This window comes from Cebus imitator, unplaced genomic scaffold (assembly GCF_001604975.1).
Source record: "Cebus imitator isolate Cc_AM_T3 unplaced genomic scaffold, Cebus_imitator-1.0 Scaffold144, whole genome shotgun sequence".
In the NCBI taxonomy this organism is placed as follows: Eukaryota; Metazoa; Chordata; class Mammalia; order Primates; family Cebidae; genus Cebus; species Cebus imitator.
In genome coordinates this window covers 1167330-1193973 of record NW_016107459.1, presented here as the reverse complement: position 1 = coordinate 1193973, position 26644 = coordinate 1167330, and the positions used below count along the sequence as shown (strand labels likewise).

Below are 26644 nucleotides of genomic sequence, written 5' to 3'. Positions count from 1 at the left end.
CCAGCCTGGGCAACAAGAGCGAAACTCCATCTCAAAAAAAAAAATAAATAAATAAAGATGCAAACCAATATATTTACATTTTGTAACCTAATGTATTTGTGTTGTATACCAGTGTATACAAGCAGGAAAAAAGTTGAGAATTATATAAAAGGTAGTTATAATTTAAGGTGGTTAATGAAGTGTGGGTTTGCTTTCACTACTTACTTTAAATACTTTTTTAGTAGTACAGTCAGATGATTTTTACTTTTTTTGGTATACGCAAGTTAAAAAAAACCAAGACAGCACTTATTAAAACATTGAACATGCTTCTATGTTGCAAGCTCATTCAAAGGCATTTATTTTTGTATCCCAAGGCCCTGCAACATGAAAAAAATATTTACTAAATGAAGGAATGCTGATTACCAGCTACGACTTTCCACAAGACTATGTTCCTACTTACTAAGATTGGTAAACCTATTAAAATCACAATGCAATTAGAAATGATACTTTAAAAAGAAAGAAAATATATCCTATAAAACTTCACTGTTATGAGATTTGTAGAAAAGCAGCAAAATTATCAGTGAGAAACTTCTTCCCTTTTTAGAGAAAAAACCCAAAAAACTTAGAAATTTGGTTCCCAAATAATTGCATGGCCTCAGGTAAGTTACTTAACAGTAAGCTTTAATTTCTTTATCTTAAAAAAACAAACTATTAATACCTCAGGTTCTTATAAGAATTCACAAAGGTATTTTGTAAACTGTGGAGTAATATTAATGAGAAGATACTGTTACGATGTAACAATAAATAAACATGGCTTAAAATTAATTCAGGCATACCTGCATCACCAAACATCAGCAAGGCAGCAGCAATTGCTCCATCCATAGTGCTTGTTGATTCAATCAACTAACAATGAGAAAAGATTAATGTTTTAAATCAGCACTTTAAGAATTATTTCACAGTTACTGAAATATTTAAGAATGAATATATTAAATATATACATAGTAGGAAAGTATGTATGTCATAATTTAAGTTCACTAAATCTGATAAATTTTCAGAAAATTGATCTTACGTGAAAAGTCTGAAATTTAAGCATATTTTAAAATTTATTAAATTCACTCATCCTTACTATAAAGGAAAATTAAAACAATCACATAGATACACTATATTCCAGATTTTTGCAATTTAAATTACAAAGTTTTACACAAAACCTCCTACTAACATGTCCAGGTACTTTGTGCATATGCACGTGTGTGTCAGACAGAGAGAGAAAAGGGAAAGAGGAGACTGACGGACATCTATTTACATTCTTTTTTGAATTTCTAGGAGAAAAAGCACAATTCTACTCTTTCAAAAAATCTAATACTGCTCAAGACGAATCGGATAAGAGCTCTTAATTTTTACTCTATTTCTGAATTGTTTGAATTTTTTAAAGAACATATGCACATATTACTTGTATAACATCATTCCAATATACTGTTTTTATACTGTTCAGTAATTTTAGATTTCAGAAGAAACTAAAATCCCCTATTTTTCTCCTGTTATAGCTTCCCATACTTGAAATGAGTTACTTGTTTTAAAAAGATCTTACTTTTAAATAAGCTACTTTTTATATTAAATCAAGTAGTCTCAAATCAAATGAGAGTGCTCTTTTCCACACTAATTCTTCCTAATCTTGGATGCTCAGATATTCCTATTGGCCCCTCTTCATTTTCAAAATAGTCAAAGCATATTCTTATTGAGCCTAGAACTATTTCACAGCCTCTTCAATTCACTTATATAGGTCTAAAACCTTTTGTTGAGTAATTTATAAACATTACCTTTAAATCTCTTGAAATGAAGGAGATCACTTGAAATACAGATTACTTCAAGAGAGTGCTCTGCTTTGGAGTATGTGATACACTAAATTCCACAATTTCAGATACTGACTAATTAAACATTTGGGGAAATTATGCATACTAATCCTTATTTTTCCAATAAAATTACACAATTAGAGAAAGATATTTTTGTAAGAAAAAAACCCTTTAAACTACATTAAAAGTGGACAATCAGTGAAAGTATTCTTAAACTGAGATTCAGCCCTTTCTGTGGAATACTTTAATACTCCATGTTTATTTTATTGGAAGCTCTTTTCTTATTACCGCTTTGAAATACTTCAGCCCTTGTGTCTACATTTGTTTACATAATAAAAACAAAAAAACAAAACAAAACAAAAAAAACATTAGCAGACAAGTAACACTATGTTAAGAAAATTTAGACTCAAGATATCCCTAAAGTTTCATTTCACTAATAGTAAGAAGGTATCAAAATGATTTTTGGGGAAAAAATTCAGTGGATTCATGTCAAAAATAACATAGAATAAAAATAATGTAATCTATATTTAGAGTTCAAACTGACAGGCACAGAACCACCTATGGTTCACGGACGTATTTCTTTGTCTTGAACAGTATATTTATTTTTGTCTTTCTTTAAATTAGTTAGCATTAAGAGATACAAAGTACATGCTGCAACACAGATGAATCTCTGCCAGTCACAAAATATCACATATCTGATCTCATTTATATGAAATGTCCATAATAGGCCAAAAATAAAAAGGTAGATTGGTGGTTGCCTGGGGCTAGGAGAGGGACAAAATTGGAGAGTGACAGCTAATGGATATAAATTATTTGCTATGACTGACTGCTCTGAGATTATAGTGACAATTGCATAATTTCGTAAATATAGTAAAAACCACTAAATTGTACACTTTAAATGGGTGATCTTTAGGCACAGGAATATAGCTGTTAAAGTGATGACCAATCCTCAATAAAAACCCAGCCTTATGGCTTTATTTGAAAAATGTGAGTATCTAATAAAAATGGGCTATCACTGATAGCTCACATAGCCATGTCCTGCTGGAGCTAGACAGCAGTTACCCCGTTTAAAAAGAGTATGTACGGGCCGGGCATGGTGGCTCAAGCCTGTAATCCCAGCACTTTGGGAGGCCGAGGTGGGTGGATCACGAGGTCAAGAGATCGAGACCATCCTGGTCAACATGGTGAAACCCCGTCTCTACTAAAAAATACAAAAAATTAGCTGGGCATGGTGGCGCATGCCTGTAGTCCCAGCTACTCAGGAGGCTGAGGCAGGAGAATTGCCTGAACCCAGGAGGCAGAGGTTGCGGTGAGCCGAGATCACGCCATTGCACTCCAGCCTGGGTAACGAGAGCGAAACTCCGTCTCAAAAAAAAAAAAAAAAAGAGTATGTACTCCACAGTATACTAGCGTCTACCACTTCAAAGTTACCTGTCTAGTTGACACAGATACGATAACTCCTAAGTCTCACATTGTGGCGAGAACTGGTAGTGGTAGCAGCAACAATAGATGCAAAGTTGAAAATACAAAGAACCTGCAATTAAATGATTCCCCTAAGATCATTTAACTAATAAGTGGTAGAGCTAGGGTTAGACTGTTTATTAATATTCAGAAATTTATTCTTTATTTAAAACTTAATTGGCCAATTTTTATTTACTCTTATAATCAGAGATACCTATACATCAAACTTTTACAGTTCAACCATACCCATTTATTTTGCTTCTACAGTATTTCTCAGCAAGAGTGCTACTGGAGGACTAAGGATCCTTAGTTATGTAGGACTGCCCGTGGTACTGTAGGGTGTTTAGCATTGCTGCCTCCAGCACACTAAATGTCACTGCAAACCCTTGTCACAGTTTTGTGGAGTGGTTCCTGACATTTCTGAGTATTTCTAGTGGAAATAGGGAGGTCACGCATTTTAGAAACACTCAAACACAAAACAACCTATGTTCACTAGTAAGGCTTTAATTATTCTATTATTTACAAATGAATAACCTTGTCTGTTAATAAGTAAAGACTTCTGATACACAAATTTCTGGCATTTAATTCCTTTAGATTTAATAGTCAATATCTTTAAACATAAGATATCTTTATAAAAATGACTAACCACTCACTACTAACTATAGCACTGGATGCAGGAAAGATTTTATCATCATTACAGCTACAATAACCAATTACTGTAAAAGAATATAACCTTAAGTAAATCACTGTCACTTCTTTGTGGAAAAAGTTCCTTCAAAGTCTGAAGTTTAGCATCTTTAAGATCTTCCAATTCCGAAAGGTCTTCCAATTCTGAAATATCATCATTTCTACGTGCTGTGGTAGGAAGGCCTTGGGATTCTTCATCTTCAGATGGCTCAGAACTAAAAATATTTTCAGAAGAGGAAAAAACATTTTTAATGTATTACTAATATTTCATTATACTGTCTGTGTATAGTACAACACATCTGCAGTTCTTTTCAATAGTAAATGCAATCTATACTTGTCAGAAAGTAAGAGAACTTTTATTTCCATTTCAGTGTAGTTATGTGAAAAATCTACATTACCAACACCAGCATACACTAAAAAAAGTCTCAACTCTGAGCTGGGATGGAAAAAAAAAGGAACTTCCTAGAATTTATTTTGTTAGGATTCATACACATTTATTGCATGTCCACTTCCTCTTTACTCAACTTTCACCAACACTCTCCATATTAGACAAAGTTATGCGGCTCCTGAAACCCTATGAAAATTACACTGTTACAAAGATAAAGTAATTTTCAGGCCTACCTAGGTGTGATCAGGATCTAAGTGTTAAAATCAGAATGGGCCCATTCAATGTAAGAATTGTAGGGGGCAGATCCCGTAAGTGCTGAGGCAGGAGCCAGAAGCCGCAGCCTATATCCATATAAGTAATGAAAAAGAAAGTAACTAGAAACATAACCATAGTAGTTATTATTCATATATGATCTTAGTTATTCACAGGTGATCTTAATTCTTTAACTAATGCCTCTCAGGTCGAAGTGTGAATCTGGGGCGACACTGTGAAATGAATGACCCTTTAAGCAAGACACTTTAAGCTCTCTGTCATGCCCGTATAAGGGCTGCTGGAGGACGCCCCAGCTGAGCAGTAGTGCTGGGAAAGCACCTGCTGTTTAGCCAGCTACGAAAGGAGACGTCCAAAATAGCTGAGACGTCTTTTCTAGGACGAGCTAGGAGAAAACTCCGCTTCTCCAAGCTCTTTCGGTAGGCCTGATGCTATCAGGTAGGCTCGCAGACATCCAGGGGCTTAATTGTCTCTATGTGATGCTGTGCTTCAGTGGTCATGTTCCATGTCAAGCTCATGTTCTGCTTTTGTACCTGTTTTCTTTTATCTTAGAATAATATAAATCTTAATGTCTTTGTTCTTTCTTAACAAGTATGGAAAAGTGCTGACGAATTATGCTCCTTCCTCATCTCAGCTACCTGAGTCTTGTATGACACGTGATGTACATGACCCTATCACTGTCACTCCCTATTTTACCCTGTCCCCAGTCACGGACCACCAAGGCCACACCCTACCTACACCCTACCTACCCTTCCCCCAGATTTGCAACTCAATAAAAGTTAGAGCATCCAGGCTTTGGGGCCACTGCAGGACTCCGCCCTTTGGTTGGCAGTGGACCCCGGGCCCAAACTCTCTTTTCTCTAGCTCTGTGCCTTGTGTCTTTTATTTCTACAATTTCTTGTCTCACCACCAGCGGGGAGGGGCTCAAAGAACCCTGTAGGGCTGGACTCTACAAAGAGTCTCGCCAGGAACAAAACATTTCTTCAGCAAACGGGGAACATTTATTTCATATGAGGGTTTATTCTCCAACAACTAACTTTATTCTTGTTCTATTTAATCTTTATATGTTTATCCTTTATAAAAGACATTTTGAATCAAATTTTACTCATTTATTTCCTAAATTTAAAAAAATCTCATTTTGAAATTTTGGTTTTCAAATATGGTAGGCATTCTAGAGATCAGAACTAGAACAGTAACAAATGAATAGAAGTTATAAAGATGAGAGAATAAAAGCAAGGTGGGACTGTACTTAGGCATATTCTTAACATCAGTGAATTCAGACTTGGCTATGCTGCTAATTTCATTTCTGAATAGCTCTCTTAGACACACATCTAGAATATGTAAAATCTTGGCTCACAGCAACCTTTGCCTTCCAGACTCTAGTGATCCTCCCACCTCAGCCTCCTGAGTAGCTGGGACCACGGTGCTTGCCACCACACCCGGCTAATTTTTTGGTGTTTTTTGTACAGAGGTGGTTTCGCCATGTTTCCCAGGCTTGTCTTGAACTCCTAGACTCAAGCGAACCGCCAGCCTTGGCCTTCCAAAGTGCTGGGATAACAGATGTGAACCACTACGCCTAGCCAGAATACACATTTCAAAATCTTCTAGGTTGACTTCCTGAGATCAGCTCTGAGAAACTGCTCTCAAGTGATGAGGTAAATACATCTCTTCCTTTACCACTAGGCCTGTCCTTCAAATATTTGAAGACAATCACTTGTATTTCCACTGCATTATTATACCTAGAGTTCTCATTCCAGGTGTACTCAACTTTGAATTTTCATTACGCCTCTCTATCTTCCTGTTCCCTACTTGACTCTGCTTCTTAGTTGACTGAGAAAATGACAGCATTCAGGTTGAAAACCCTTTTATAATTCCTGCCCTGGAATTATTTCAAAGATCTTTACTCTTCTGGCTGTCACAACCTTTACCTAGTGATCAGACTCAATGATGGAACAAATCCATGTGTTTTGTGATGTAATAAATATTGATGCTGACCATGAATCTCATCATGTCTTGGATTTATCTTCCAGACTACAGAAAATACAAGTGATAGGAAATAAATAATGTCATGAAGAAAAAGAAAAACCAGCTGGGTGAGGTGACTTATGCCTGTAATCCCAGCACTTTGGGAGGCTGAACTGGGTGGATTACCTGAGGTCAGGAGTTCAAGACCAGACTGGCCAACATGGTGAAACCCCGTCTCCATGAAATATAAAAAATTTCGCTGGGTGTGGTGGCGGGTGCTTATAATCCCAGCTCCTAGGGAGGCTGAGACACTAGAATCGCTTGAACCCAGGAAGCAGAGGCTGCAGTGAGCAAAGATTATACCACTGCACTCCAGCTTGGGCAATAGAGCAAGATTCCGCCTCAAAAAGAAAGAGAAAGAAAAAAAAACCTATTTTCTCTGAGAAAAGATTTGATCTTTTCAGAAAAGTAAAAAAGGGGAGTAGCCCACTCTAGATTGTGACACTTAAGGCATAATATCCAAATGTAATTTGGATCTCAGTTTAAAAACATCAGTTATAAAATACATGAAATCTGAACATAAGGTGGAAATGAAATGATATTAGAGACTTGTTCACTGATAGATGGCAGATAAGTGTTTTAAAGTAAATTACGGACATTCCAGCATTTCTGCCCTTGGTTATTAAGGGCAGAAATGCTGGAATGTCTGTAATTTACCTTAAAACACTTTACTAAAAATAATAACAGATGACATAATGAACAAATAAGGAAAACAACTATTAAATCTAGGTGGAAGGTATACAGGTGTTCATTATACACTATTTCATTTTCTTGTATGCTTGAAGCTTTAAAACCAAAAGAAAAAATTCTGTAAGAACAACAGAGTTGACCACTTGCTCTTTTATCCAGTCTTAGATAAAGAAGTTCCTTCCTGTTAAAGACAAAGTCCCCTCACACTGCCAAGGCATTCTAGCCCTTTCTACATCTATAAGACTGCTTTGTCTACCTACTATCTTTCTCCTGAATCTTTTCTCTCTTCATAAGCTCTTCCTCCCCAGCCCACAATGTGCTCAAGATTGCATTAATTAATTAATTCAATTTATTCCATGTGCCAGGGTTTCCAGGTACTATGGACACAGCAGGGAAAGAAAAGAAAAAAAAAAAGGACTCTCCTCTATTTCACAGATTTTATTATATTGATTTTCTACATCTTTTCTTACGAAGTTCTCAAACTTACTCTTTCTGTATCTTCGGCACCACCACTCAGTAAAACGGCTCTAAAGACAATAATGTATTCTAAACTGCTGAATGGGATAAAAACTTTTAATTGCTCATCTAAGTTTTCCTGTATTGTTCTGTATATTGTTCACAAATATATCCTTGAAAATTTGGTCCCACCCTCACCTCATGGGTTCTGCAACATTACTTCTGATTTTCCTTTTACCTTTCAGCCTGTCCTTCTGAATCTCTGTAACAGGCTCCTCTTCTTTTGTTCACCTTCTTCAATTGCTAAAGCTATCTAAGATTCTGTCTTCAGTTCTTTCTTGTCTATAAATGCTTCCTAGGAGATTTTATGACTGCCACAGTTTCTGACTAATATCTACATCAGTAGGTTCTCAAGGGTGGGGGGAGGGGGTAGTTTTGCTGCCGGAGGTTATCTGGCAATGTCTGGAGATATTTCTGATTGTATTGACTAGGGGAATGCTACTGGTACCTGTTGGGTTGAGGTCAGAGATACTTAACTAACCATCCTAAATGTACAGGGCAGTCTCACAGCAAAGAATTATCAGGCCCCAAATGTTAATAATGTTAAGGTTAAGAAATCATGACAACCAAAATGCTGATACATGGGGAATGAATGAATGAAATAACAAAAGTTCACACAATGTAGTACCACGGAGTTACAAAAAGAATAAAAAATTCTAGAACTGATCTGATTTCCAGGAGTTATATACATATACGCTAAGTGAACAGAACAAACGAATATACACACATGTGGTATGCTATCTTTTGTATAAGAAACAAACAAACAAAATACATGAAAGGAAAAGTATGACAAGAAACTAAACAAACCTGGTAGTTCTAAGGTTTGAATGGAGAAGGGGTAGGAAAGAGAGTGAGGGAGTGATATTTTTCTATCTTTTGTAGAGTTTTTATTTTTGGAATCTTGTTCATTATTTTAAACATTTGAAAGTAAAATTTAAAAGAAAGAAACAAGAGAAAAACCCTAAAAGGAATACAAACTGATTGACGGGATTTCAAATGAGTAACAAAACATTTAAATTAATTACTTAACAATCTAAATGCACTGACTGTATACCCTCAATCTAAAGACAAAAATAAAACTTACAAACAAATCTTAGACTCTACTTAGTGGATTTAATGCTCAAGTAGTATGGGTGTAGCTACTCTAAAACTATTTTATGCATACCTGATGACTGAGCAAATTAGTAAACATACTGATACTGGTAGAAGCCAGGGTTCTCACTGTCAGAAGACAACACAGAATGAGAGGCAAAGGAAAGCCCTGCAGTGATAGATTAGAATTATCAGTATCATCATAAACAAATGATTAAAATAAACCCCACAGGTTTTCACATTTTTCCTTCTCTCTCCCCCTAATTCCCTTTCTTCCAACCCTCTACGTCCTAGGTCCTTCTGTTGTATTTCCTAGCTCCTTCTGCTGAAAGGGCAATGACATTAATTCCTACCTCACCAGCAGCAAAGAAAGAACACGAAACAAGTTTCCAGACTTCCAAGTATCATTTGCTACTAAAAGGAACCCGAGCTACTTGGAGAAATAGCTAATTTTAATTTCAGTCTTGAGGAAGGAGAAGTACAAGTCTAGAACACCTTGTGCCAGAAAGGAAAATGATAGGAATCCCTCAAACAAACACAACAGCCTGCTTGAAGGGAGCCTCATATGCCAAAACTGAGAAATTTGTACATCAAAATGAATAATAATAGTAATAAACTATAAACCACTGAGTAAGTACACATCTATAATTTCATTTTAATATTTATTGTACCACATAAATGCATAAATGGAGAGAATAGGGAAAATTTCTTTACAGACTACCAAATAAAAGTGTAACTCCTAGAACACTGGTTAGTATACCGCCATCTTGCAATCATCATTATCATAAATTAATCAGGCAAAAAATCAACTAGTAGTTTTAGATACTAAAACTACTGAGTGAAAGCTGGCTAGGTAACAGGACTATTACCCAGTCTCAAAGTATCTCTCCACAGATAACTTAATTGTTACAAAGGGAAAAATGGTAACTTGATAGACAAAACCTAGAAGGGGTCACATTAATTGAGTGGCCAAAATTCAGCAATAATGGAACAAATGGTTATCAAGTGCCTCCGTACACATGCCTCAGGGTGATATGACACATCGAGGAAGACACAAGATTATTTACGTATGTAGTATTCTTTCCACTTAACCTAAATTTAACCATGAAGAAATATTAAACCCAAATTTAGAAAAATCCTAAAAAAAATCTGGCCTATTATCTTCAAAAGTCAGTATGATGAGAAACAAAAAAAGACTGAGAAATAGTTTCAGATTAAATGAGCTTAAAGAGATATGACAAATTAAATCCAAGGTAAAAAACAAATGTTATGCTGGGCACGGTCGCTCACGCCTGTAATCCTAGCACTTTGGGAGGCTGAGGTGGGTGGATCACCTGAGGTCAGGAGTTCAAGACCAGCCTGGCCATCATGGTGAAACCCCATCTTTAAAAAAAAAATAAAAATAAAAAATAAAATAAAATGTTATAAAGTACTACTGAAAATATGGTCCAGGGACTGACTACCAATTCTCTAACTCAAAGTATAGTCTGTCCATGACAGAATAAGGAACTCGCAACAGAATGTAAACAACTATGTTACTGAGCACATTGCTTTGTTTAGCTGTTTCTTTTCTTCATTGCAAGATAGTCTTGAAAGAATCAGTACCCTGATTTTTTGCATTCTAAGGCATATTCCTTATTTATAAACCAGTATTTTGATTAGCAGTGCTTTAAAGGATATTATTGATATAACTGGCAAAACTGAAATATGAACCGTATATAACAGTAGTATTGTTCTAGTGTTAATTGGTATTTCTGAGTTTGAAATATTACTGTTAATATGTAAATAAATGAAATAACCTTGTTTTTAGGAGATAAATGCGAAAATGTTGGGGGCAAAGTATTCAGTAATAATTGTTATTTAGGAAGAGAGTGATAACGTGATTGCAGGAAAATGCTAACAATGGGTAATTCTTTCTGAAAAGACTGTGAGAGTTGATAATGCATTATATTTTTCAACTTTTCTACAATTTTTTCAAAATGTATCAATTTTCCTCAGGATTAACCATGTAAGATCTTCACTATATTTTATCTTGGAGTAAATTTCAGAATGAGGCATGTTTATCATAGCTCCATGAGAAAAGTTCACTTAAAGATGAAGTCCTCATCTTATCAGAAGTATATAGTCCTTATCTCTTGTTCTTTCTTACAACACTTTATCTTCACTTACCTTCTAGAAGACCAGGTAGCCTTTTGACTTTTACCTCAATGGTTGCTCCTTCTTAGAACCTTCTATAGGTTTCTTCTCATCTCCCTGATCCTAAAAATCCAGAGTTTCCCTAGCCTCAGTATTTCAACCAAGAGGACTTCCCTTCTTCAGTTATACTGTACCAGTGGCACTTATTGATTTCATCTAATCATATGGCTTTAAATAGCAAATCAATACTCTGTCAACTAGCAAATTCAGGTATGCAACCTCTTCCCGGAACTCCAATGCCCCAAATCTAATTATACCAATTTGACATCTCCATTTAGATGTCTAAGAGTCTTCTCAATCATAGCATGTTCAAGACTGAGTTGCTGACTTTCCTTCAAAAGGTATTTGCAAACCCACACCAGAAACAGTCACCTTTATCTCGGTAACAAGTAACTCCATCCTTCCAGTTTGCTCAGGCCAAAAATCTTAGGGTGATCCTTGACCCCTTTATCTTCCAACTCACATGCAATCCAGCAACAAATCCTCTCTTGCTCCACCTTCAAGGTGTATTCCAGAATCTAACCACTACTTATCCCTCCTACAGGTACTAGCCTCATCTAAGTCTCCATCACTTTTTGATGGGTTATTACAACGATATTTATGCTTCTACTACTGTTGCTCCCTTACAGTCATTAAGATCTTTTAAACATCTAACTCAGATAATTTTACCTCTCTGTTCAATATTCTCCCAGGATTCCCATATCAGTCAGAACAAAAACCAAACAGCCTATGGAACTAATGTGATGAAGCTCCTCCTCTACCTCATCCTTTATACTATGACTTCAGATCCTTCACTCTCCATCAGGTTTCTCTCACTTTCCTCAAAAACACCAGGCATAATACAGTCACTGAACATGATAGTTCCAATGCCTGGAATATTCTTTCCCCTACATTTACACAGTTCACTTTCTCACCTCCTTTAGGTCTTTGTTCCAGCGCTGTCTTCTCAATTAACAGTTTTCTCAATTAAGGCTTTCGGACCATGCTCTTTAAAACGATTCCCTGACCCTCTAGCCAGGTTTGGTGTCTAATGCCTGTAATCTCAGCACTTTGGGAGGCCAAGATGGCAGGACTGCTTGAGGCCAGGAGTTTAAGACCAGCCTGGTCAACACAGCGAGACCCCATCTCTATAAAAAAAAAAAAAAGGAAAAAAAAAATCCCTGACTCTAACTCCCTACTCCTCTTCCCTTTGTCCATAATACTTATCCTTTGAAACACTACATCTTTTATTTATTACTTTTCTACCTGACTAGAATATAAGCTATATGATGGCAAGAAGGAAGTTGGGGATGGTTTGTTCACCGTTATATTCCTAATCATAATACAGTGCCTAGCTCAGAGTGTTTCCAACACACGTTAAAATGACTTGACTCATGGACTGAAGAATAAATCATAAAGCAGTTACACATGATTAAAGGTACTAGTTAGGCCGGGCAAGGCGACTGACGCCTGTAATCCCAGCACTTTGAGAGGCCGAGATGGGCGGATCACCTGAGGTCAGGAGTTTGAGACCAACCTGGCCAACATGGCAAAACCCTATCTCTATAAAAAATAAAAATAAAAAAATAATAAAGGTTCTAGTTAAATAACTCTTTTAAACTTCCATAATAAAGAAATTAAGTATCTGCTCTCAAAATCACTGTTATCCCCCCCCACCCAAAAAATCACTGTTATCCAGAAAACACATACCTTGTACCCCTCCATGTCTATAAGTTAGAGAAAATACCTAAGATGTAGTCAAGAAAGGGGGCAGGGACAAAAAAAAAGCGGGGGGGAAGTCACCAAAATATTTCAAATTAGGTAGCTTTTTTCTTGAAAATCTTATACACATGCAAATACAATGAATCTATTAATCAGCTTACACTATAATCACTGTATCTTTGTTGAACGTTTTCTGTTGAACTGTATTGGAGCAATTTGGGGAAACAACATCGTCACTATCAGAAGACAAATCAATATACTGTATTCCTCTTTGATTTTTGAAATATGATATACTTGCTTTTCTTTCATTATCTGGAGTTTCTGGAACACTAGAATCTTCTGCAAAAGAATAAAAAGGAGAAAAATATTTTGAGCAACTGGAAAATGAATGTTGTTAATTACAATCATGTGCTAAAATCTCAAATTTCCTTCACTGTTTTCAACCTAAACCAAAAATTCCCATCACTTTTTAAAGAAAAAACAGGGCTGGAGTTAAATTTTCTGTTTCACAGGTTGTTAACTAGCAAAGCTTTAGTGGTTATTGCAAAATAAACATAGGCTTGTGTTTTACATTCTAATCCTTTTCTCTTGTGCTTTTATTTTGTAGCACTTAGGTCTTGCCTGAGACAGCATGAACACCATAGCCCAAAATTCCAATCCCACCTATTTGTCTTATTAATTTCTTTAAGCCTTAATTTCCTCCTCTGTAAAATACAGATACTAATAATCACGAAGTTAATATACATATAAAATCAGATTATATATGTAAAGCATTTAGTTAAGTAACTGACACATAGCCAGCATCTCATAAACATTAGCTCTTATGTATATGTGGTATATGGGCTGAGCTGTGTACTCCTCCCCATCATTCATAAGTCCCAATCACCAATACCTCAAAACATAATTGTATTTGGAGATGAGGCCTTTAAAAAGGTAATTAAGGCTTACATGAGATTATGTGGGTGGGTCCTATTCTTTGTGACTGTATTTGGAAATAGGACCCTCAAAATGATTACGTTAAAATGAGGCCTACAGGATGGGCTCTGAGTCCAATAAGACTGATGTCCTTATAAGAAAAGGGAAACACACCAGGGATGCAAAAGAAGGAAAGGCCATTTGAAGACAAGGCAGGAAGGAGATCACCTTACAAGCCAAGGAAAGAGGCCTAAGCAACGCAGTCCTAGAAACAATAGTAAAATGCAAATCATACTTTTTTCCAAAAGAACAATTTTATAAACACCGCATGCAAGTTGAGCAAACAACTCTGTATTGGAATAAACCACAGCTTCATTAATTGCCATAAACATAAAGAAACCTACATATTATCATCATACACAAAGTAATAAAATCACAATCCAAACGCCCATATAGTAAGTATAAAGATACTTTAGACTCTGATTTTACAGTGTTCCTGATATATCACAAACCTAAAAATATATAAAACTAAAAATTTAGAACATTACTGTGTCAAAAATGGTGCCTAAAGCTAATCATGTCAATCGAACACTTCAACAATAAAGTCCTACTTTCTGACACTTTAGAAAGGCTATGAGAGGCCAGGGCATGGTGGCTCATGCCTGTAATCCCGGCCCTTTGGGAGGCTGAGGGGGGTTAATTACCTGTAGTCAGCAATTTAAGATCAGCCTGGCCAATGTGGTAAAGCCTCATCTCCACCAAAAAAACAAAACAAAACAAAACAAAACAAAAAAACAAAAAAAAATTAGCTGGGCGTGATGGCACACGCCTGTAGTTCCAGCTACTCGAGAGGATGAGGCAAGAGAATTGCTTGAACTTGGGAGGCAGAGGCTGCAGTGAGCCAAGACTGCGCCATTGCACTCCAGCCTGGGTAACAAGAGCAAAACTCTCTCAGGAAAAAAAAAAAAAGGCTTTGAGAAAATGAATTGTCCAATTTTCTTTAAAAGCTCTATTTATTTTTATTTATTTTTCCGAGATGGAATCTCGCTCTGTTTCCCAGGCTGGAGTGCAGTGGCACGTTCCTGGCTCGCTGCAGCCTCTGTCTCCCAGGTTCAAGCAATTCTCCTGCCTCAGCCTCCCGAGTAGTTGAGATTATAGGTGCCTGCCACCATGCCCGGCTAATTTTTGCATTTTTAGTAAAGATGGTTTCATCATATTGGCCAGGGTGGTCTCAAACTCCTGACCTCGTGATCTGCCTGCCTTGGCCTCCGAAGTGCTGGGATTACAGACATGAGCCACTGTGTCTGGCCTCTTTATTAAAAATGAATACAGAAGCGGGTAAAGTTCAGAGATAGAGCACTGGACTGCAGATCAAAAATGAAGAATAATCTTTTGACCTGTAGAGATGTCTAAAGATTTTATTAGTGAGGATTTGGAGAACTACAACTTTCTGAATGTGACTTTTTAATTCACCTTTTGTTTTTCTGCCTTATACACACTGTAGTACAAAATACATGGTGAAGACAAAGCAATTTTTATTTTACTTACTTTTTTTTGAGTCAGAGCCTTGCTCTATTGCCCAGGGTGGAGTGCAGTGGGCACTCGGCTCACTGCAACCTCCACCTCCTGGGTTCAATCGATTCTCCTGCTTCAGCCTCCCTAGTAGCTGGGATTACAGGTGCCTGCCACCACACTTGGCTAATTTTTGTATTTTTTTGTAGAGATGGGGTTTCACCATGTTGGCCAGGCTGGTGTCAAACTCCTGACATCAGGTGATCCACCCGCCTCGGCCGCCTGAAATGCTGGGATTATAGGCATGAGCCACCACACGCAGCCCCAATTTTTAAAATTAATCTTTAATGTGCTTAGTTAACAACAACAAAAAAAAATAATAAATAAATAATAAAATTTTGCTTACTTCTCATCATGTACTCAATTACTTAGCACTTTTATCAGATATACTATACTCTCAAAATATATACATTAAACATACAGACTGTACTGAACCAAGTGTCATCCTCATAGCCTGTTTGGCAAGTGATTAACAGAGGAAATAGTATAATGTGGGAGGTAGGTGGGTGAGGGAAAGCTAAGATACAACATTTCTCCAACTCAGAACCCCTTTGTACTCTTAAAAATCGAAGGTCGCAACAAGCCTTTCCTTATGTCAGTTCTATCTCTGATACTTATGATACTAAAAAATAAAATTAAAACTGAATGTTTATATATTTATATATTTAAAACCAAACTTTTCACATATTAACATAAATAATATATTGAAGGCGTGAAAGACATGTTATTCAAAAATATGCCAAACCATTCATTATTCTGAGCTGACAACACTGGAGAAATTGTAATTTCAGAAACGGGTAGCTGACCCGTATTTTCTTGCATGCAGCAAGTCAGGAAGGCTCCTCTGGGAGGGGTAGCCTCCCTGTATGAGGGTGAGAAAACAACCCTTATCACCAGTGACTGAGAATAGGGGGTTGCAACCAACTTGTTTAAATATACTTAACAAAGTAACACTTATCTTCCACCAGTTTTACACGCCTCATATGTCTCCTAGTGACTCCCCCAGAAATTTGCTGCCCACTGCCAGATCCCCTTTGTCCTATCATGTCTTCTCAAATTTATTGTCTTAAAAAGTATAAAAGCATCTTGCTTTGGTCAGTTCTTCTGATTTCTCTTGGGAAGATCTCCATGTACACATAAACCTAACAAAATGATATGCTTTTCTTTTTTATCTTCCTGGTATTGTTCTGGTTTCTAGATTCAGCCAAAAGAGCCCACACAAGAGCAAAAGGGGAGTTCGAAGTGATCTCTGCCTCACCTACAATATCTTCATAAAAACTATATGTCCCTGCTACAAATAATTTATTTAGTGAGATGAGCAACACTGTTTCATATTTGTCAAAATCTCTGGTTTAATAAAAGACGGCTGAATTCTCGTATCTGTTTCTACCTTTAATCTGTTGCCATACACTGTTTCCATTTCATTTTATAAAAAAAATATGCCTTACAAAGTTATGTAGTTGGAGAAAGGAGGAGTATTTTCATAGCCTTTTTAGATTACTGTGAATATTTTTATTTGATACTAAACCCAAACTTGACAAGTGGTAATTTCTTAAAGTTAGTTGCAATGTGGAATCTGGAACCATATGAAAAAACATTTTGCATTCTATTACATTAAAACCATTAACCGTGTATTATTTCCTAACATTGTGCTTGGGTCATCTGGAAAATACTGGTTCACTGAGTAATACACATCTTCCAAATTTTGACACATTTCATGATATTATATTAAAAAATTACTATGTTAACATTACCACTGAGCCTATCAGAAATGTCTTAAATATTGGAAACTATAAAACTCACAGTCATGGACACTAGTTTTCCAAAATTCAAACTTTCCTTTGAAAACTGGGGTTTTATCACTAGCAATAAATACTGTGTTGTTTTCTTTTATATCACTTTGTTTATTCTGAGAAAACATCTGCCAAATTCCTAAGTTTGTATAACCATGCCTTGTGAATCAGTCGTGTTCTGGGAAAGAAAAGTGACTGGTTAGTTCAAAGCAATTGCTCAGATGCTTTCCCTTAAGATCATTGTTGCATAGCATGCAATAACGTGTACTTCACATTTGTTTCATAAAATATTAAAAAGACATATCCTAAGTTGAGATTTAATAAAATTAATAATTTTTACTGCTTCATCTAGGCTCTTTAAGTGAAACTGGCATTTACACAATTTTAAGAATATATTGACTACTAGAACAGTCTTTTGAAGCCTTGGCCTTGATCTGTGGTGCTAAGGCACCAGCAGTTTTTATCCATGATTGCTTTTGCGCCTTCAGTGCAAATATCAATATAGCGAAATAGACTAGTAGTGTCTTAATATTATTATAATAGTTTTGACCTTGTGGACACCCTCAGATGGGCTCAGGGAATGCTCAGAAGTTCACAGACTACACTTTGAAAACTGATGGGATACAGTAAAATCTTGTTTATAATACATCAACTTACTGGTACATCAATAATCAGAATTAGAATAGCGCTGAACACGTAGATTTGTTTATTTGGACTATTTTTAGAAGTAAGCAACAGCAAAATAGCTCAGAGCCAATGCCTAAAAAGATATTCCTGCTGCAATTATGCTTTTTAATTAAGCAAATAAGCACTTTTTAGTAATACCATAAAGGAAACAGGAAGCAAAAAAGAAAACTACAAAAACAGAGGAAAGAACAGTGAAAAGCAGAAACAGTTATAAAGAAAAGACATCTGCTACTATTCAATGCTGACACATGCTGAACATTGTCTGCGTTTAAGGCATTGTAGCAGGAGGTGGGATATTAAAGCAAAATAATGGCAAGTTACATACAGTTCAACTTGCCCTTTTGAAATAGTGAAGTAGACATGTACATGAATAACTATGTTATAAGCATAATTTGTGCAATGAGAGAATATACAAAATACTAAATGAACAGGAGGGAAAACAGTCTGTCCTTCCATATAAAAACAATAGGAAAGGCTAACTTAAAGATATTTTCTCATTACCAAAGATAATGGGAACCTCTATCATTAGCCTTTGCAAGAAGACTCCACGGCCCTAGGGAGTAATTCCACATGAAAATTCCCACTACTGGTATGCATAAAAGAAGACAATCTTATATCCCAAGTTTATCCGGTACCCTTTATCCATTCTCATATCTAAGTCTACCATAAAACAAGCATTCAAGCTTGCCACTGGTTTCACCTTTTCAGTGGTCCAAGATCAAGGCTCTTTCAAACAAAAAAATCACTAGTGGGAGATTAAGGCTCATTCGAACAAAAAAATCACTAGTAGGAGATTATGAATTCACACAGAAATAGTTTAAATTAGTTTGTTAATTCATAAACAAAGGTGGTCTTCCAAAGAAGAATAAAAATACATAAGCCTTTACACCTGTCCCGAAGAATTATAAAACCCTGCCATTTCTGATATTCAAATCATGTATTGCTCTACGCTGTTCAATCCTTTAACATAGCAACTGATTTTCAAGGCAGTTCCTTCAAATGCCAACTAAAACACAACATATATTTGCCCCTTAAAAGATTTATTACCAAAACATGGCCAGGCGCAGTGGCTCACATCTGTAATCCCAGCACTTTGGGAGGCTGACACGGGCAAATCACTTGAGGTCAGGAGTTTCAGACCAGCCTGGCCAACACGGTGAAACCCCGTCTCTACTAAAAACACAAAAATTAGCCAGGCAGGGTGGCGCACATCTGTAATCCCAGCTACAAGGGAGGCTGAGGCACAAGAATTGCTTGAACCCAGGAGACAGAGGTTGCAGTGAGCTGTGATCCTACCACCACACTCCAGCCTGGGTGACAGAGCGAGACTCTGTCTCAAAAAAGCTATTACCAAGACAACAGACTGTAAATTCTATAGTCTTAATTTGCATATATAGACAGGAAAATACCTTTAGTATCTTGATAAATCAAACTCTCTAATGAATGCTCCAAAAAAGACAAGTAATACACTAAATACAAGACTAATGAGTAGTTTCTAATACATCTTTCTAAGATGAAACGAGGGAAAAAGCCCTTTTCAAGTTTAAGCCAAAAGAAAGGGTAAAACATAAAGGAGGCTGGGCGTGATGGCTAATGCCTGTATTTCCAACACTTTGGGAGGCCAAGGCAGGTGGATTACTTGAGGTCAGGAGTTTCAGACCAGCCTGGGCAACATGGCGAAACCCTGTCTCCGCCAAAAATACAAAAACTAGCTGGGCATGGTAGTGTACTTCTGCGGTCTCAGCTACTCAGGAGGCTGAGGCAGGAGGATTACTTGAGCCCAGGAGGTGAGGGTTTCAATAAGCGAGATGGCACTACTGCACTCCAGCCTGGGTGACAAAGTGAGACTCTGTCTCAAAAAAAAAAAAAAAAAGAAAAAAAAATTAATTAAAATCTAAAGGAAAAGAAAGCCATGCAATTAGAACTGAACATGGCAAAAGTATTAAACTTTCAAGAGGGACTTTTTAAATAAGTCTTTATACCTACAATAAATATATAACTGACATATCTCAACTCTATACTAATAATGAAATGCATAAATATTGCAGACTATGTAAGGCAAAGAGTCAATAGAGACAAATACAAGGCATTAACTCTTCTCTATGCTCTTAATAAAGCAAGAGCACAAAAATAAACAAGATCTAGAACAGTGTTTAAACATTTTTGACTGAAACCCAAGACATATTTTGGTTTATTATCCTAAGCACACAGATTGTTAGATTCACAGGTATAACTGAAAGAAAATGGGAGAAGCTCTTACTATAACTGATACACATTGATAACTTTCTATTTGTTCTACTCCATTAAAAACTGTAGTCATGCATATTTAGTCAGGATCCAAGAAACTGATTTTATGACACAATAAATGTTTATGATCCACAGTTTGAAAACAAAGATATAATAAAATTCATCTATTAATCTCACAGATAATTAAATCTATACTTAGATTATGTCTTCTTTCCAAGCATCCCTGGAATTTTTATAGGAATTAATTAAATATTAGGCCACAAAGAAAACCTGAGTGAATTTCCCAAAAAAAGAAATACTACAGGCCACATTCTCTGGTCATAAAACAGCGAAATTAGAAGTAAATGTTATTTTAGACTATAATGATGACATTTTAATGTAAGAAAAAGTATTTTTCAATAAATGGAAAACTGACTAATAACTGGTGAATAATGAACAAAGGAGAAAACGTTATCACCCTTTCTTTAGTCCCTATAATGAAATCAAATTCAGATGGGATTTAAAGTTAAAAACCAACACAAAACCCACACTGAGATACAAATGCATGCACATTATGTTGGCTATTATCCAAAACACAGAAAATAACAAGGGTTGGAGAGGATGTGGATAAATTGGAACCCTCTACACTGCTGGCAGAAATGTAAAATGGTGGAGCAACTATGGAAAACAGTATGGTGGTTCCACAAAAAAATTAGAAATAGAATTACCATATGACCCAGCAATACCACTTCTGAGTATATAACGAAAAGAATTGAAAGCAGGGTTTCAAAGAGATATTTACACATTTATGTTCACTGCAATACAATTCACAATATCCAAGATGTGGAAGCAATTCAAGTGTCCACTGATGGATGAATGGATAAACAAAATGTGTATATACACACAATGAAATATTATTCAGTCTTATAAAGGAAGGAAATTCTGATATATGCTACAACATTAATGGATTCTGAGGATGTTATACTAGAATAGTCAAATCCATAAAAAAACAACGTAAAGGGTGGTTGCCAGGGGCTGGGGGAATCAGAAATGGGGAGTAGTTGTTCAACAGGTACACAGTCTGTTTTGCAAGATGAAAAGAGTTCTGGAGAATTGTTGTATGACAATGTAAATGCATTGAATTGAATGTAGCAAACTGTACCCTTAAAAATGGATGAGATGGTAAATTTTCTGTGTATTTTACCACCATTTTTAAATTAATAGATATACTAGAGGAAAACATGAATGAGTATATAATGGGGAATGCAGAATACTTACAGAGAAAGGGCGAACAAGCTGACCACATAAAAATGTAAATTTTTTTTTTTTTTTTAAAAGACGGAGTTTCACCATGTTGATCAGGCTGGTCTTGAACTGCCGACCTCAGGTGATCTGCCCGCCTTGGCCTCCAAAGTGCTTGGATTACAGGCGTGCGCCACCATGCCCGGCCATAAAAATGTAAAATTTTTCTACGGCAAACAACAAAAAATTTTTCCATGGTCTGTGCCCCACTCCCCAAAATGGTATACTGAAATCTTAACTGCTATGGTAATAGTATTAGGAGGTGACATTTGCTGGAGGAACGAGGGGGTATTAGGTGATGAGGGCAGAGCACTTATGAATGGGATTAGTGCCCTTATAAGAGGCCCAAGAGACCCCTCACTCATTCAGTCAAATGGGATTACAGTAAAAAAATCATGGTCTAAGAGGAGGGCTCTCAGATACCTGATCTTCCAGCACCTTGATTTTGGAATTCCCAGCCTCCAGAACTGTCAGAGTAAATTTGTATTGCTTATAAGCTACCCGGTCTATGGTAGTTACAGCAGCCTTAACAGACTAAGATACATGGAATTAAAAAGTACTTACAAATCATTTATCAGAAAGAGACATTTATCAGAAAAACAGAAAAGCATAAAGGAACACAGAAAAAACCAAATGGCTAGTAAATTTATGAAAACATACTTAACCTCAAAAATAAAGAAAAAGCAACAATAACATACTTTTGCCTACTAGCCTATTCACGATAATAATGGTTTGCAATATTTTAGATAGGTATGAAAAAGTAGACATCAGAAAACCAAGATGTAGTCTGATACAAACTAGTGAAATTTTTGTGTAGGGTGAAGTGACAATGACCAAAATAATACTTAATTCCCCTATCTGCCCCCTTCTTTTGGGACAGAATCTCACTGTGTCACCCAGGCTGGAAGGCAGTGGAGTGATCATAGCTCACTGTAACCTCGAACTTCTGGGCTCAAGCAATTCTCCTGTCTCAGTCTCCAAAGTGGCTAAGACTACAGGTATACACCACCACGTCTGGTAGCTTTTTACTTTTTTTATAGAGACAGGGTCTTGCTATGTTGCCCAGGCTGGTCTCGAACTCCTAGTCTCAAGCAATCCTCCCACTGTGGCCTTCTACAGTGCTGGTACTGTACAGGCGTAAGCCACTGCGCCTGGCCAAATAAATGTATATTTAAAATGCACGTAAGATTTCTACCTATGTTTGAGTACTTACTGTACTTTCTGTTACAATGATTGAGCACTAACTCTTTAACCAAGTACTGCTTGTCAATTAATATTAAGAGACATTAAGAAATCAGAATGCCTATCAACAGGTACAACAATGATTCACATTTTGGCCATACATACCTACAACAAGACTGAGTATTGCCTAATGGTCACAGAATTATGAAGCTAAAAGGATACATTCAGTTTCATCATTCAAAGGATAATAACCATTTTAATGTTGGCAAGGAATGCAGAAAACTAAGCAAAGCCAGGAAAAAAAAGTAAGATCCAAACAGTTGACTTTTTACTCAAGATTATACAATCTGTCTCTGGCAGAGTAATACTCTCAGGAAATCTTTTTAATGACTGGTATGGTTTCAAAAATGTCTCTCACTTATTAACAAGTGCTCCTTTCAATATGACAACCACCTTGAAGTGGTCTAGAGGACTGAATCTATTTCAGCAAAAAAAAAAAAAATAAAATAAAATAAAATAAAATAAAAAAATTCATCAAGAATATACTAAAACTTTCCTCCATTCCTCCAATGCCAAAATAATCTATGAATCAATCCATCTATTTTTATCTCATTCAATTATCCCCCCCAGGTAAAATGTCTTTATTGTTTTGCACAGTTAAACAGTCCAGCAATGCTTCAGTTCCCATCGCTTGCCTCTCTTCAGATTATCTCCCTCCCTCAGCCCTTCTCTCTCCACTAGCTTCTTGCCCTTGGTTAACAAACATGCTCAATTTTCAACAATCTGAAACATCTTTTCTTGATGTTGCTTCCCAATCAAGTTACCTATTTTTCTCTTTCCTTTTCTGAAAGAATCATCTTCACCTCGTCACATCCTACTGAACTGTTAAAGGTTAGTAGTAACTTTTAATTTCCAAGGAAACTGGTCACTGATGGGTCCCCACTGAACTTGACTTCTCTACAGGATTTGTTACTAAATACCAAACTAAAATCACTTTTTTCTTGGCTTCCAGGATGCTATCATTTTCTATGACTCTTCTAGTCATCTTTCAAATTTTTCATTGGTTTTCCTGCCTTTGCTCATTGTCAAATGATGTTATTGTATACCCTGCTTAGGACATTTTTTGTTAACTACCACAATGATGACTCCCAAGTTGACTTCCAAGATTCAGACCACTCTCTGAGCTCTAAACTCTAATATTCAACCATCTACTACCTTAATACTAAAATAAGATGGGTAATGCAAATGCATCACGCTTTAGTATCTTTCTCCTACACTTACCTTCTAATTCAGGCCATGGTGGCAGTGCTCCAGCTGTCCAAACAAGGAACATTCGAGTTATCTGCAAATCTTCCACATTCAACTGATCACCTAATATCATCAAATGCATCATTTACAACTCCCCTCAGTTGTCTCCTGTCATCTCCTAGTCATTTCCCCACATTGAAGCTTCAATTAATACAATAGCTTCACTAATAGCCTTTCCAAAATAAAATGCTTTATGATGTGTGTCAAATAAAATCTATCTTCCCTGACATAGGATATAAAGGCACCTCACAACCCAACAGTTTACACTTCTGTCTCTTCAGCTTCATCTATATTGTCTGAAACCTCCTCTTCTAGAAACCCTCCGCACCCACCATACAAGAAGACTGCTTGAGGACAGGAGCTCGAGACCAGTCTGGCTAACATGGTGAAACCCTGTCTCTACTGAAAACGCAAAAATTAGCCGGGTGTGGTGGCGAGTGGCTGTATGTAGTTCCAACTACTTGGGAGGCTGAGGCAGGACAGTCCCTTGAACCCAGGAGGCAGATGTTACTGTGAGCTGAGATTGTGCCACTGCACTGCAGCCTGGCAACAGGGCAAGACTCCATCTCAAAAAAAGAAAAAAAAATGTATAGGCCTGGGCGTGGTGGCTCACGCCTGTAATCCCAGCACTTTGGGAGGCCAAGGCATGTGATCACTAGAGGTCAGGAGTTTGACACTAGCCTTGCCAACATAGTGACACCTCATCTCTACAAAAAATACAAAAATTAACTAGGTATGGTGGCATATTCCTGTAGTCCCAGCTGCTCGGGAGGCTGAAGCATGAGAATCATTTGAACCTGGTAGGCAGACGTGGCAGTGAGCCGAGATTATGCCAATGTACTGTAGCCTGGGCAACACAGTGTGGCTGTCCAAAAACAAATAAATAATAAATTTTAAAAAATATGTATAAAGTACAAATAATGCCTACTCATCATGCAATAATCCTTCAATATACTTACTGAGGGCTACTACAAGCCAGTGATTGTCCTGAACAATGGAGATAAATAGAACATGATTGATAAGGTCTCTGTTCTCATGAATCACATATTCTAACAAGGGAGACACAACTATATAATGTAATGTTAACTAGTGATAAATACCATGAAGAAAAATAACAACAGAGTAAAGCTGCGGTAGGGTGGGGCTGGGTTGGGTGGCTATTTCACAGGTGATCAGGGAAGGTCTTCTAAAAAAGGTGACATTTTACTTCAATCTAATGAAACAAAGCATCTGAGTCATAGGCAAATATTAGCAGGAAGAGTTTTCCAGGCAAAAGAGCAAACTGGAAGAAGCAAAGATGGGACCTTGCTTGACAGATTCAAGAAACAATGTGGCGGTGGCACAGTAACTGACGAAGGGTAGTAGGAAATGAAGTCAACTCACTAGATAAGAAAAAAGAGTCGTTTTTAAATGAGTGATTACAGGTAATTTTGACTACATACGATTTCCATTCTATAAGCTGACTTAGACCTGACACTTTACTGTAAATAAACTCACATAGCATTATCCCACAATGGCAGTATGAAAAGTTACATGATAAAGAAAGGTCAAGTCACATCCTACTCATAATTCACCAATCTTTGTCTCCAGTGCTGACATTAAAAATATAACTTCAGTATCTTGTCCTCTCCACAGGTCCAACACTCAATTCTGAATCCCCCTTCACACCTCCCCCTAGACCCCATGCTAAATTAATACTTAGGGGCAGGACCTTTAATTCTTATTTGAATTCTTAAAGACATTTACCTTTTTTTTTTTTTTTTGAGACTGAATCTCACTCTGTCCCTCAGACATGATCTCCTCTCACTGCAACCTCTGCCTCCCAGGTTCAAGCAATTCTTGTGCTTCAGCCTCTCGAGCAGCTGGGATTACAGGCACGCTCCACCATAAGGGCTAATTTTTGTATTTTTAGTAGAGACAGGGTTTTGTCATGTTGGCCAGGCTGGTCTTGAACTCCAGACCTCAGGTGATCTGCCCACCTCTGCGTCCCAAAGTGCTGGGATTACAGGCATGACCCGGCCCTAAAATGAAAATCTTAACATTCATCTTATCTCATTCCTATCAGGGATCTAAACCCTGCCCTTCATTACTCTGAAACCTCTCATATCTCTTTCTTCTCTATTTCTACAGCTATCTACTCCTTGATTATAGGAGTTGCCTAAATGATTTCTTTCCCTTCAATCTCTACCCTCAATCAAGACATACTAGTCACCAATGCTAAACTGACTTTAAAAATTTACTTTCATCATTTTCCTACTCAATCCATAAGGTCTTTAATGTATACCTAGTACCTATAATGTAAAATCTAAACTTCTCAGCCTTAGTTTTTGAGACTCTCCAAAATTCACAGTATCATTTACAACAATCTTTTATTAAAGCAAAGTGCACCACTCCTACAAGGGTTAATTCTTACCATTCCTAGAACAAACTTATTTTCCAGTTTCCCAAAGCCATCGAGCCTGACCATGTAATTCCTAAAGCAATCTCAGTTTCTAAGCAGAATTTATTTATGGAAAAACGTCCCAATAAAGAGAAAATGAATGGATATTGTTAGAAAGAAAAACAGAAACATATCTTCTGATCAATAAAGGAAATTAAATATTTCACATGACCAATACTGACAAATAACTAAAACATTCCACTGAAATCCAGGTTACAAACTGCTTTTACTTCCAAAGATGAAAAAAATTGTGAATCGGCCGGGCGCGGTGGCTCAAGCCTGTAATCCCAGCACTTTGGGAGGCTGAGGCGGGTGGATCACGAGGTCAAGAGATCGAGACCATCCTGGTCAACATGGTGAAACC

The 26644-nt window shown here is 36.8% G+C and overlaps 1 protein-coding gene across 3 annotated transcripts in view; it reads right to left on the bottom strand.

Moving 5' to 3' along the window:
* SMARCAD1 (SWI/SNF-related, matrix-associated actin-dependent regulator of chromatin, subfamily a, containing DEAD/H box 1) overlaps positions 1–26644 on the bottom strand; it is a 78595-nt gene that overhangs the window by 49170 nt on the left and 2781 nt on the right. For all 3 annotated transcript variants that reach the window (XM_017542402.2, XM_037743426.1, XM_017542404.2), the window contains exons 3-5: positions 13017–13194; positions 4024–4192; positions 816–882 (exon numbers count right to left, since the gene is read on the bottom strand). In XM_017542402.2, the coding sequence (XP_017397891.1) occupies positions 816–882; positions 4024–4192; positions 13017–13194 (414 nt within the window). The remainder of the gene's footprint in view (positions 1–815; positions 883–4023; positions 4193–13016; positions 13195–26644) is intronic.